Here is a 14,200-nt window from a genome sequence, read left to right on the forward strand (position 1 = left end):
CTCGCCCTTGCTAATATGAGATCACCTGCATGGGAAAAGCGATAAAAAGTAATGGACGTTCACATTCCACTTTACTAGAAACGGGTGCAGTCGGTCATCGCTTCAAAATGGCCGATTGCAAGTGCATTTCGCCTTTTCAATGTCGACGGAATGCGATACAGTGGTGAATATATACAGGAATCTTACATATCACGAGATCTGACCATATCGCTGGCCGCCCACATAATTCCTTTGGACCTGTCATCGGAATAGTAGAAACTTGCGCGTTGCCTACAACATGCTTGGAAATCTCGCAAGCTTGGACGGAGCAACGCTCTATCTTTGGGAAGGCTTGGTAATCGTTATGCACGTATTACCTTTCTGAAAACGACTCAAACACCGATACAGGAAGAAACTAGATCCTAGATATTAGCTCTAAGTAGTAGCTTCTTAGTATGTATTATGCCTGTTGCGACTGAATTCCTGTTGCCTTGGAAGCATGTCTCTTGGCTACACGTGTAATTTAGATCATGGTATGCCAGAAATAGTTTTCGATTGGAATTAGAACAACAAAGATATTTGTACTTACAGTAACCTTAGAGGATTTTCTATTTCTATCTCTGTCTATTGAACGAGCAGTGGATTAGAGCGCATCGGTATTTAGTTCCCGTGCTTTACCACATGCGACATGCAAAGAGCAGCCGTACAAGGTTGTCTTGGTGATAGAAATGACGGAAATACTTTCGCTATTTTAGTTTGTAGTTTCAGTCTGTTGCGAAAGTACAACTATAATTGATAAGGTTCCTCCTTGCTTCATGATTACATGCAGCACTGCTAGAACGAATGTAAAAGACATAAAATAGACGCAAGAAACAAAATAAAAACAGTGTGCGAATCCTCATGCACATCCTGTTGGTGATTCAGTTATACACTTGAATGTTAAGTAGTTCACCTAGACAGTTCATTGGCCGTAAGAGCAATAACGGAACACAGGACATGGGTTTCACGTGATAGTCTCTTGGTTCTGGCAATCGCTTCTGACCACCGCCCTCCTCTTGGTATCAAGACATGTAGGGGATCGCTACCTGCATGACTACTTTGGAATACTCCACGAGGCTGTATGTTGCGATCAGGTACATGCCGTGTAGACTGGGCTGGCCAATCCGCGCCAATCCAATTCTCTCAAGAGGGCGACAAACGTAGAAAACATAACCGAAGAAATTGATGAGCAGCAGTCGACCGAATGCAGTGGCCAGTGGGGAGGGATCGTGGAGTGGTTCGGCCAATGCATGAATGGTGGGCACCAACGCCAATAGGCCCACTGGCGCATACTGGCCGAATCGACCACGAAAGGATACCGTGTTATCTTTGAGGTAGCCGTCAGGGAGGCTTCCAACAACGATTACGGTGAAGGCTGAAGCGTATCCAAGTTGTAGCAATGGTTGGGCTGGAAAGAGAAACGCGACCGTCGGAAGAGCAGCGGTCCAAATGAGGAAGAGACCAACGAACCACAATGAGACTTGCTGTTTTGTCTTTGTTTTGTTGTGGAGCACACAGAAACCATTTTGGATGACAACACATAAATGCCACAAAGCGATTCCGCCACCAAAGGCGATGACTGCCAGGGCATATGGGATCGACTCTTGAGTTGAAGGAAAATGGAAAATCAAAAATAGTAGTAGATAAACGACAAAGTAGGAGAGCCCGAGCATGCCAATTATGATATCAATGGCACAGTTGCGCAGGTTATGGTAATCGAGAGTGTCCATTTTGCAAAGTCTAAGTAATTATTCCGACCGGATTGAGGATAATTATTCGGGCGGGTAGGCGTTTTTATAGCCAAGTGTGGAGCCCGGGTCATATTCTTTACTACACAAGTCGGTACTTGCTGAAACACGAAGGAAGGGTGGAAGTGATCTTTATGCGGTGGTGATCACCAGAACGGTTGAGGTGAAGAACCATCATATCAACAATCACGACCTCAACGGCTGGACCCTCAGAAATGAGCACGTTCATGTTGAACAGTCGAGGCATGTTTATCTGTCGTTGTCCCAATGATCTTCGGGCTATGCGACTGGCCTATGTGTGCAATGACTGTGACGGATAAGAGCATGGTGTATTTCTCATTAGGTAACTAAAGGCTATAAGGGTTGAACGTGCTTATTCGTTTTCTCTTGCACAAAACGTCCTCGCGAAATCCAGAAATGGAAGAGATTGTACATATTGTTCGCCAGATCGGCCAACAGCAAGCACACAATGCTTACTATCGTGACTGCTATGCTCTCTTCAAGCTACTCCAAGACCTGACGGAACACACTTTCAACGAGCTACAAACACTTTACCGATCCGGTACCGGGGATACGAACAATTCCGTGCAACAAGTACTCCGAAATTTCCAGAATACAATCTGCAACCTGGTTGAAAGGGCATGTGAAGCTCAAGCCGCTTGTGAGGAGTTGTGTCCCGTGAATGCATCATTTTCAGCGCGTGATATGTTAGAGCCCATCAGAAGGATGTATACAGATCCAGGTCCTTCAACCGAAAGCAGGAAAACCCCTTGTCACACTTGAGCCTACCATCAAATCCTTTCTCACGGACAAGATTGGCTGTTCTGCTTTAGTGACCTTTCATAGAACCTCCGCGTTTCCATATTTCGCCCGCTACAGATTATTAGGCGGCCACAATGTATCATATTTATCTGATAGTTCTACCATAAAGGCCACAAACGACATGGGAGTTCAACAAGTATTCGGCTCAAATTTTGTGAATTAGATATAGCGAGAAAGATTTCCAATTTACGGAATGTGCACTACAGAAGCAAGCAATACAGTACCCCAGTCCATCATCCGCAATTGACTATTGTAGTGGTGGAACCGGTGACAGTAGAAAGATGGACGGACTATTAGTCACGTGGCCAGTCAGATAGCATTCCTCCATGTTGGGATTCCAGCAGAGGACTGGGCTAGCATCATACAATTCACTCTTTTCGTTTCCAGCCCTTTTATTATGAAGAAGTCTCAGGGTATACGCTCCGCTGTCTACTAGTGCTGTCTAGGGAGTGTTGGTTGCTTGATCCTTCATCCATGATATCGACCTGTCTGCTATGCCAGACTGCCATTGAGCCATCCCCATTTCACTATATAAATAAATCGCAATCTACTCAGCTGAATGAATATCTGATTCAAAGACCCGCAATGCGCTTGCCATTTAAATGCAACAGCAGAAAATTTGAACCAGCCATATGATTGAACTGGCAATAGAGAACAGCAAGGCCAACCACGTTGTGATAAACATCTTTGCTCCAAAGTTGACTTGGACACCATAGGTCTGCAAGTTATTCTTGACGACGGAAGCGTAAAGACCATACAGAACCGTGACCAAGATTGTGGCAGTCGTAATGAGCGTCGATGAAAGCTTGGTTTGTCAGCATCTTTCTATGTTCTCCCGAGTATTACATACCGTGCAAAATATGGCAAGTAACTTGCTACCACTGGAAAAGAAACACTTGCGACCAGCCAAGATTATGGTCAACGTGGTTGCCACAAACACGGAAATATACAAAGGGATCGCACTCAGGGAGAGTTGACGGTAGCCGGAAATCAGACTTTGATCTATCTCTGGAAGTACGTCGATTACCTTTATTGGCGTAGAATCAAGCAAGGCAGATAGATCGAAAAAAGATGTGCTGGAGTGGGAGCACACCATCTTCGAGCCATCCTGGGACTTGCAGTAGCTCCAGAGGCCAACAAAATAGTATCGAGGCAGATGTGACTTCAAGTCGTGTACCTGGGCATGCATCATGCTCCTGGCAGCGGACGTTGCCTCAATAGTTGCTTCATGTGCGCTGGTATGGACGCTAGACGCCACGTCTTCGACGGCATTTCTTCCCCCTCTCTCGGAACGCGCATTGTCAATATTGAACGAATCCCGAATTTGTAAATCAGGTAGCTTTGGAAAATCTTTCAGGTCTATCTGCCGATTTCTTAGCTAGGTGATTAGAACTGAAGTGTTTTCGGGCGTTTCTTACTTGCAAGTAATGCAGACCCCTCGGAGAGGAAGACGACGAACATCCGACAAAGATAAAAGATAGACAACCCAAAACCGCGACAGAAAAAGACAGTGCCGTGGTTGAAACTAGCGAATCCAGTTTGCTCTTGGTGGAAAGCTTCATGTTTCACAAGCGAGAAGCGAATGGGTATCTTAACCGATTATGGCCTTGACATCCGGGTAACATTTGAGAACATGTTGCATCGCAATGCAAGGAAGCTCTTTATAAAAGTCCAAGATATGGTCAGCTTAGTCCGTGTGGGCAGTATTCGGGAAACCAGATAATTGAGGCTGGCGCAATTTTCCGCCTCACTCCATGGGCAGTAGTAGCGTGGCAGGTAAACTACCAGCAGAAATGAGCTTCCCATAATAAACAACTGTAGCTGGTGCAGCAGATAATTGACTTCACTGACCGGTGGAATAGGAGGGCATGCAATAGATCGTCGAATCCAGATCTTTGGCTCAAAATTCTTCCCAAAAAGGTTCAATAATAAAGCTGGTATAAGTACTACTATATGGAGTCTCCCTCGACACATTGTTCTCGCGTCATTCTAAACACCTGCTCATCTGCAACTCACATGTGACTTGTACTAGCTCCCATCATGTCACCTTCCAGGCAAGCAGAAGTTGAACATTGGGAGCGAAAGTTATACGACTATAAAGAACGTCATTTCGAGCTATCTGCTAGAGTGCATATTTCTCACCTCGTCTTCGAAACCGGGTTCAGAAGACAGATGGACGGCCGGCAGAACATCCGCCGATTGAAACAAATGATGAAGATTCAAGGGTGCCAACGGTTGATGCGGGACAACCACGTACCAGTGATAGTTCCCAGGGCTCATTGGCAAGACCGCGTACGTCCGCGATCTGGCAGTGGAGTCATGTCTACCTTGGAGATGGGGTTAGATACCGGTTGTGCGCGTACGATCACGAAAATCTCATCACGGCTGCCAAGCATGTCCTCGACTACGACAACCAGTGGTGGATTGTAGATGTGTATCTAACAGATAATGATGAAGGTGCGTTTTCTCGGCTCTAGCTCTCTGAGATCCCCGTTGACAATTGCCTAGCCTCGCCCGAGAACCACAGCAATGAGGTAGAGTCTGTTCGTCACAAGTTCATTCAATCGCTGAAAGAGCGATACCCAAACGACAATCGCCCACCCGATGGACTGATTTACGAGAGGATCAATCGCTACGAGGGATACCTCAACACGCCGAGGGATCCACTCGCTGCGAATAACTGGTGGGCTGTACTGGAGGCCCTCGCGGGAAGTAAGAAAGGAAAGTATTTGAAACAGTTCTTCAAACATGAGACCTTACACCTGAAGCTAAACTCTTTGCTTGTCATTCCGGGTCTTTGGGAAGGCATGCGGATTGGGCTACTTCATAAGATGACAGCAATGCATTGCGACGAGGTGAGTTTACTCGGAAGCCCAAAGCTAATCGGATCCATCTCGGCTAACTTGCTTACAAAATCTAGCCAATAGCTTGCTACTGGGAATTGATCTTCAGCACCTTTTCGAGATTGCTCGTAGCAAAGAGATATTTTAACACTTAGTGGTCTGGCAAACTAGAAGTTTTTGCTCCCTGAAACCAATTTACTGGTAACGACGTTGATTATATACCTGACGATCTGGCTGAAAGAAATATTCCATGCTTTTTTCATGCGCATTTCTGGCCCACTTACTGGTAGAAAAATTTATTTTAAGAGTTGGTGCCGTGGGGATCTGGGAAAGACCTCCGATTTCAAAACTATTGCGCATTATTTGCCTTAAAATCCTGATTGCTGCCAGTCATTTCATATTTGGAACCCATTTTTTCTAACTAAACTTGTGTTCAATTAGGTTACAAGCCTTTTAGCAGCCACAACTTTAATTTAGTACGTTAATCGGTTGACGTATGGTGTCTGACGTTGCCTAGGACCTAGGCTCATCTTAGGCTGATTACCGTTTTAATGTAGGGGGTTAAAGATCTGGAACGGACATTCTCAAACATCACACATTCTGTATGAAACTTGGCTGACGGCTCTTTAGTAAGCTGTCGGTCACTAGTTGTTGTGATATGAGGCTGGTGCAGATCAGGAACCAAGCCGAACCATCGGAATTAATCCCGAGATATGTATACGAAGAACCAAGTTGATTGGAAATCAACTTGTTCTTCTCGTTGTATATATAGTCTCAAGTTTCCCACCGAATAACAGCAGAATTAATCTTCCTTTGAACTACCACACTAGTAAATGATAGCACTGTTATGATATGTGTCTTCAAATCTGAAGGTATACAGCAATAACCCGATGTAAGGTTTTATGGCTCGGAACTACCCCTTTATGCTTCACAAATCCATCCTTCTTGTGAAATAAGGCCTCCGAGTGGATCATTGTGTGGGATGGGAGGACCATCTTGGCTGTTTCGGGCCTCTAGCTGAAACACACATTGTATGAGTCTCAGCTTTATGGAAGCTGAAGTGGGTCCCCCTGAGTAGGCGTTATTTTCAGCAATCTGCTCTAGACATGTGTTACTCCATAGCTGATGAGTACTCCTGTGTCAGGTAGAGAAAATTGACTCCATGATCATACGTCTCCTGGATCGATGCTAAAGCTGTGTATTGCATATATATATCGACTACACCTTGGTTCCAGACTGCGTAAATCACCACATCTGAACACTTAACCTTCAAAATGCACTTCATCACTTTCCTCTCCATGCTGGCTGCCCCAGCTCTTGTCGCTGCCACCCTCGACCCTGCTTCTTCCAACAGTAAGGGCTACAAGCCCAGCAGCCTCAACTGCTCTGGTAAGTATAAATACCCAGCTCTAGTGTATCCGAACGTATGAACTAACCTCCTTAAAATAGCTGCCAAGGTCTCCAAGGCCATCCAGGCTGCTGAGTGCTCTCACAATACTCGCACTTCGTCCACCCAGACCTTCGCCGTCTTCGAGACCGACCACCAATACGACTCCAACAACGGCGCTCCCTACGGAACATGCAGCGCCTACACTTGCACTGCCCCAACCACCAGCGAGTTAACGGAGGACTCTGACTACTGGATTTTCAACTGGGGCGATGGTGGAAAGAGCAGTGGATACGGCACTACTTGCATCAAAGATCCCCAGACTGGTGAGTGTGGCTGCGAGAACTCGGATGGTACTTTCGTTGCTGGAAGCTCAAGCTGCACCTAATCATGTTCATTGCAACTGAAAAAAGGCGTTGTTGTTCCAGGGCTTGAGATGACGGTATCCCAATTCTAGTGTATATATTACCGGAATAGCAACATCTTGAAATTCACAAAGCGCATGTTCAGTTTTGATATATAACAATACAGATCCCAGCTGTCGTGCTGAGTCCCCTTAAAGCTTGGACTTCATATTCACATGGATAGCCTTAATACTGGAATAAGCATCAAGACCAGCCTCACCAAGCTCACGGCCAGGGAACCTCGTGGAAAGATTAGCCATGGCTTAACTAATCGAACAATCTCGCTTCCCGGCTTACGCCGCGTGCCTGGTGGTGGGCCAGCAGATATTGGACGAAACGGCCAAGGACAAAAGTCAGTTTGCGTCTCTCCCAGAGCCGCGAACATCCATGTAAGCAAGTAATACGACGTAGTAAGTTTAGGGGCTTGAGAGATAAACGCGCCTGATTCGATGGTAGGGGTGGAGGTATGCAAGAAGGTAATTTCCAGAAGCTTGTATATACAAGGTTTTAAAGCGGGTGGTGCCCAAACTTTGAGACTAAACTCGATGAGGAAAGTGGTTAGTGAACTCTGGCTTATTGATCTTGATTCCGGATGAAGCGGAGTTTTGACAGAGACTATCCATCCGCCCAGTGCCAACAGTTTATTTATCGATATTCGTTCTTCCATGCTTTCCCTCACAAGTTTGTAGTTGGTCTAGCAGGTCTCACTTCTATTTGAACCTTTCCCCGAGCTTAACATTGGACGCTAAGCTTTCGACCCTGAAAGGACTGAAGGGGAATTGAGGTTATTTTCCACGGTTATCAGGGAGTAGAAGTAGAGGATAGGTTTAGGCTCCTATATTCCACATCACATCCACCCCACATCCACTCTTGATTCCTCTTTGCTTCTCGGACAGACAGCCACTCCAAAGTAATTCCCCCGGAGTCGTGGGGTCCAAAAGTCTTAGCTTCCCCTCTCAGCTGTGCAGTCGGCTTCTTTGTTACCTATTAACCTCTTGGCCTCTTTTCCTTCTCCCACATTTTCTTTTCTTTCCTTTCCTTCTACTCTCTCCTATTCATCATGCGTCTCCCATGGTTGGCCCTCTGCCTGGCCGTTGCCTCCGCAACGCCCACCAAATTTCACCAACTCCGCCTTCCTTTTGTTCCTTCGCCCGATGACATCGAAACCGGCGTCAAATCACTTCTGGTATGTGCACCCTCGAGAATACACAGAATCCACAGAATACACAGAATACACATGTTCTAACAATCCACAGTCCATTGACTGGGCCATCAAAGATGGCAGCCTCTACGCCAACAACGACCAAGTCTACCCCCCATCAACAACAATGCAACTCACAGCGCCTCTCTACCAAGCCTCTCATCCCACCCAGAGTGAAAAACCCGTGGAATTGACTAAATCACTAGAATAAAGAAGATCGTTTCGGGGTTTGCTTCGTTCGTTTGGTTGTCGGGGCTTACTCAAGTCCAATAGGCTATTGCTTGCTTGTTTATTATATGTAATTTACCCACATAGCATATTAATATTTACCTAAAATTCATCCAATCAAGCAAGAGAGATACATGAATTGTTGTGATATGAGGCTGGTGCAGATCAGGAACCAAGCCGAACCATCGGAATTAATTCCGAGATATGTATACGAAGAACCAAGTTGATTGGAAATCAACTTGTTCTTCTCGTTGTATATATAGTCTCAAGTTTCCCACCGAATAATAGCTGAATCAATCTTCCTTTTGAATTACAACATGAATAGCAAGAGACGGCAGATAGAATTGTATGGCCTAGATAAAATCCAATTGTTGAGAGATCTCAGTACCTCTGCGAGGGAGACCTTTTTATCATGTTGCCTAGCGCCGTGAAGTAATCACAATAGACCTTTAAACATTTCCCGAGTCGTACATCCTTGATACTCAGCTGGCAGCGGTGGAACATCGGCAGAAACTCAAAAACCACTATGTCTCAGAATCACGGTCCAACTATCGCAGATTTAGGGCTCACTGTGGATACGGAGCTTGATAATACAATTCACTTGTGAAACAAGTCAATCCAAAAATTCAGACTCAGATCCGAAACCAGTGGCGAAATTTAAAGGAAATTCTGAAACCTCTTGGGCACTTGGGTGTGCTTCAACTTTTTCAAAAACTCAATGGGAAGCTAAGCGGGGCGCAGCACAGCGCCAAACCCAACAGGCTCCTTGAACAGGATGTTGATAAACCGTCATTATAGGAGTTGAATGCGATTGCTGAATAGATGCCGGAGGTGCCTGCTAGCTTAAAAGTCGAAGGCAGCTGTTAACATACAGGTAGTGGATTTTAATGCACTGTTCCCCGGTCTGTATGTGCTTCAATTGCAGCATTAAATAGTAACTTATCCGGTCCCACATCCATACTCTCACTAGAGGCATCGGTGACTGTACGAAGATCTGGAATAGTAAATAATAACGTGTGGCAAAATGCTGCAACAGTAAACACCTCGGTCACTGCAGGCTGAAATCGGAGCTCAGATCGAGATAGAGTGATCTAGTACCGTAAACTATAGTTTCAACAGGCATTAAATAGGAGAAAACTATGGGTTTACGTCCCAGATCGAGATTGTCGACAATTTCGACCGAGCGTTTAACCTAGTTTGGATCACTGGCTCCACTGTATAGATGTGCCAGTTTGGCCCCAAAATTTGACCAGTTTGGCCCGTTTATCTGGGCAATCTAGACTACTGTCTCTCCTTGACTCCTTTTGTATCTCCCTGCCTTCTCCGCCTCAAAGGTGAGCCTCTCATTTCATCATGACGGCTAAGTCAGAGGAAGCCATCTGCAGCGTCGCGGCTCTCGCTACCCAACTGGGCAATCAGATCTCCGTGCACATGCTCAACTATATCAGCACCACCAAAGACCTACCCGACGGTTTTCGCGAGCTTTCCCATACGTTCCTCGATACCTGTCGTACACTGTGGGCCATTGAAGCCGGAGTGACCGAATTAGCCGCCGCCAATCGCGCCCTGCCCGAGGTGATAATTGAAGAGGTGGAAAAGAAATTTGTTTCCACTTACCGCGACTTTCAACAACTTGACAAGGTCATTTTGAAACTTGTTCATTATGAGCATCGCGGGACACTGGGAAAGCTGCAGCGAGGATGGCATCGACCCGGCCATGAACTCAGCCGCATTCACGAGTCACTGAAGAAGGCCACCGAAACCCTTCGGATCAGCGGCATGGCCTTCCATTGGTCCCTCGGAGACGCACACCCAGAGGAGTCAGTAGGCATTGGGTATGCAGGCTTAGCTGCTGCGCTCGACCGCGTATCTAAAGGCCGCTCCGTGATGGGCATAAACAAGGCCAAGAGTTTTGAATCTGAGCGGTCCGTACCATCGATCCAAAGTCAGTTGCCTGATTCAATGCGGTCGACACCATCCGTGCCTCCGAAGGAATCATCCACCGCCGCCCGACCCAGCCAAGGCCTTCGTCAACAAGATCCTGAAATTAACACGGATGATATGTCCTCCGTCCTATCTCTGAACGGGTTTCTGAACCAGCCTGGACGCGAGACCGAAAAGATTCCCTACTTCGAGCACCGAGCACTGCCGCGCCGACCGGCCAAGGCAAACTTAACAGCTTCTGCTGAAGAAATCAATCTTCGGAATGACAGCTATTCGGAGCCGGATTCCGCCAGCGCCAGGCTAACACAGACTCTGCTCGCCCATGGCGTCAATCTGGAAGATGAGACGCGCAATGGCACAACGTTACTGATCGAAGCAATTCACAAGCGAGCACCGCAGCAAGCCATCGAAACCTTGCTCAATTCCGGCTGTGACCCCAACCGCAAAGACGACCACGGTAAGACAGCGCTATGCGAAGCCGTACAAAGCGACCAACCAGCCATCGTGACCACTCTATTAAATCAGGACGCGAATCCAAACATGCCAGGACCTGAACACGTCCTCTGGTCCGCCGTCCACCGCCCAAGCTGCCTGCGCATCCTGCTCGCGCGCGGCGCTGACGTTCGAAAGACTCCTGGCCTGATGGAGCAGGCGACAAGTGTGAACAGCATCGATGCCGTGCGCGTTTTGCTGCAGGCTGGTATGGACCCAAACTCCAAGAAGGACGGAATATACACTCCGCTATGCTCGGCCATCCGCGATGACCGGCCAGACATCCTCACCTTACTGCTCAGTCACGGCGCTGACCCTAACCTGATGGCGTCTGAATACCCAGCCTGGAAGTGTATCACCCACAACCGCCTTCATTTCCTCCCGGACTTAGTGGCAGCCGGTGCGGACCTCCACCAACCACCGGGTATCATCGAGTGCGCCGTACAGAATGACAACACAGAGGCTGTACACTGGCTCGTGGGCCCAGGCGGCGCCAATGCAAATGATCGCAGCGCTCTGGGATACACAGCTGTGACAACGGCCATCCGGGAGAAACGCCCAGAGATGCTAGGCTGGTTACTAGCGCATGGTGCCGATCCCAACCTACGCGGCCAAGACTGGCCCGTGTATATGGCGACTCAGTCGCCGAGCATGCTACGGCTCCTGCTACCCAGCATAACAGACCTATCCGCGCACAAGGGCGTCATGGAGAAAGCAGTTCAAGCCAATCAACTAGAAAACGTCAAACTACTCCTCGCCGCCGGCGCCAATGTAGAGTGGAAAAACGGCGGCGTGTTCTCACCGCTGACGACAGCGCTGCGCGAGCGCTACTGGGTCATTGTGCGTTATCTTTTGGACGAGGCTGCTGCCGACCCCAATGCTCCTGGTGAACATCTGCCTCTCGTCAAGGCGATAAGACGATGCGACGATGGTGACTTTTCCATGATTGAGCTACTCCTGGAAAGGGGGCTGACCCGAATAAATGCTATCGCGACTGGAACGCTATCATGCAGGCCATTGAAGACCGCGATCTCCGGTTGCTGCAGCTCTTGATCGAGAAGGGCGGTCGGGCGAATCTTACTCAGAAAGACGAGATGGGCAGGACAGTCTTGGATATGGCCAATTCGTCTGGTTGGCTGGAAGGGACTGAGGTTCTGTTAAATAATGCTCATCAGTGATGATATTTGTCGAGTGATATCCCTCAAATCATATAATTTCAACGAGCTTTCCCTAACGAAGGAACAATTTATTCGCACCCACGTTGACCGTAGTAAGAATAGTTTCAGTGGTGACCTCACGCAGTCAAGAGGAGCAAGAAGAGTGTAGTTTGGCCATAACGGGTAACCTGTCGCTGCGGTCGTAGACCGTAGCGCCAGATAGGGCCCAAACGACCCGGTCAAACTAGGATGGTGGAGCGGACGGTGGTGCAGCAGAGACAGCGGGTCCAGCGAGCCTGTCTGGAACTGGTGATTGAGCTTGTACAAAACTAAAGCTTTCGCCGTAGAATACACCCTGAAAGCCTCTGAGATCCATCTCCCTAGCATCTGAATCTGGTCGTCGAGTATCCCACTATCGTGCGCATGCTAAGCTGCGCCTTCCGAAAACTGTGACCCGAGTAGCCCTCCGTCCGTAGTCCAAGCGCTCTTAGCGTAGTAGATAAGGTCGAGAGGAACTTGTTGCGACTGAATGGTCTTCTGTGAAAGGAGAACAATGGGGCGTCGGGCCCTCTGGGATCGAGAAGTAGCAGCTTCTGAAGGGCATCAACTGGGCAAGCGCCGTCTCCCGTCTTTGCAAGAATAATTTACACCCCTTCGTGGCGGCGGTCCGTCTCACTGCGCTTGAGTGTGAGTTGTGCGGGGTCTAACGAGGAAGAGAATCCGACGTCGGAGCGAGTTAACTTTGTGGCTGAGAAGATAGAATGTGTGCTAAGGTCTTCAGTCTTGTAGGTGAATTTTCCGAGGCGGAGGAATCCAGAAAATGCTACCCGGCACGCGGTTGCGAACTTCAAGTCGTCTAGAAGGTTCGCAGACATCTCCAAGAGCCGTGGCGGGAGTGCGGCGAGGCCCGCGGATAGGTTCGTAATAGTGTCACGCGAAATAGGTTTTCTGACTCGTACTTTTGTGATGGAATTGAGTCTCCTCGCACCGTCTATGAGATGTCGAAAATGCTTGTTATCGAAGAGTTTATCGTCAAGGAAATTATCGATATGGTAGGCTCGGAGAGCCGTTAGGTCGGCGAGTGCGGTGTCAGGCTTGACGGCCTTTTGGCTGGCGTTACCAAGGAGTCGTGAGCTAACCATGAGGTTAATGAATGTCTTGACACTGGACATGCGGAGCAATTTTGTAGCGCGCAGTGCTTTTCGTAGCTGCGCTGAACGGAGAGGTAAACGGAACGTGTGTTGGCGCCGAGTCCGTTCCAGAGCAGTTTTAGGTGGCCGGCATTGTGCTTAGGACCTCGTGAAAGAACCACGCGGGCGGTTCAATACCGAGAGGTCCTGCCAATGGGGACAAAGGTTAGCAATGTCTTCAAGATTGTTACGTGAGAGCGCGTCTGCTAATGTATTTTCCCCGGAGGGAAGTCAGTGTGGCACGATGTGGATGTCTCTCGCCGCCGCTAGGATAAGCAGGCTCTTCAGACGTGCGTTAGGCGGACCATGAAGAAAGCCTTTCTTGAGTCCCGTGTGCGCTGTGGAGCTATCCGTGTAGATAACGAGAGTACGATGGAGCCAATGGTGGTTGAAAAGTAGGAAGCCTTGTAAAATAGCGTCTACTTCGTTCATATTGATTTGCGCATGTGCGTCTTGAGCAATGGCCAATGTGGCAGCATTGCTTGGATGAAGCTGGTGACAATGGGCCAGCCAGCAGTATAACGTAGACTAGGATGAGAAGAAGAAGAGCGCCTGGCCTGTACTGGAGGCATCTGTGTAGAGATGCGTGATGTGGCGGCGGAGAGACAAGCAGTCCCTCCACCATTCCAAATCGTCACGTACCTCGTAAGGGATACGGCGGCGCGCACTACTCCCATGCGGGAAAGCGGCCTGGAAGGTGTATAGAAACTGTATTCTTGTTCTTCCAAGTCGTACAACTCTTGGACAAAAGGCTAATAAGCCTGTG

The 14,200-nt window shown here is 48.1% G+C and overlaps 3 protein-coding genes across 3 annotated transcripts; all 3 read left to right on the forward strand.

Moving 5' to 3' along the window:
- Nucleotides 1-6,705: 6,705 nt before the first annotated feature.
- Nucleotides 6,706-7,206, forward strand: N7446_011798 (uncharacterized protein; the record flags this gene model as incomplete). Its single annotated transcript, XM_058520540.1, has 2 exons — nucleotides 6,706-6,820; nucleotides 6,881-7,206. The coding sequence occupies 2 exons, from the start codon at nucleotides 6,706-6,708 to the stop codon at nucleotides 7,204-7,206; spliced, it is 441 nt and encodes a 146-aa protein (XP_058366826.1).
- Nucleotides 7,207-8,282: 1,076 nt separating this feature from the next.
- Nucleotides 8,283-8,634, forward strand: N7446_011799 (uncharacterized protein; the record flags this gene model as incomplete). The annotated part of the gene is made up of 2 exons (XM_058520541.1): nucleotides 8,283-8,408; nucleotides 8,479-8,634. 2 exons carry the CDS (start codon nucleotides 8,283-8,285, stop codon nucleotides 8,632-8,634), a joined length of 282 nt encoding a protein of 93 aa, XP_058366827.1.
- A 1,370-nt stretch (nucleotides 8,635-10,004) lies between these two features.
- N7446_011800 (ankyrin repeat domain-containing protein) lies at nucleotides 10,005-12,265 on the forward strand (the record flags this gene model as incomplete). Its single annotated transcript, XM_058520542.1, has 2 exons — nucleotides 10,005-12,018; nucleotides 12,039-12,265. 2 exons carry the CDS (start codon nucleotides 10,005-10,007, stop codon nucleotides 12,263-12,265), a joined length of 2,241 nt encoding a protein of 746 aa, XP_058366828.1.
- Nucleotides 12,266-14,200: the final 1,935 nt, after the last annotated feature.

This window comes from Penicillium canescens, assembly GCF_028828765.1.
Source record: "Penicillium canescens strain IBT 15451 chromosome Unknown utg000009l_segment0_segment0, whole genome shotgun sequence".
Lineage (NCBI taxonomy): Eukaryota > Fungi > Ascomycota > Eurotiomycetes > Eurotiales > Aspergillaceae > Penicillium > Penicillium canescens.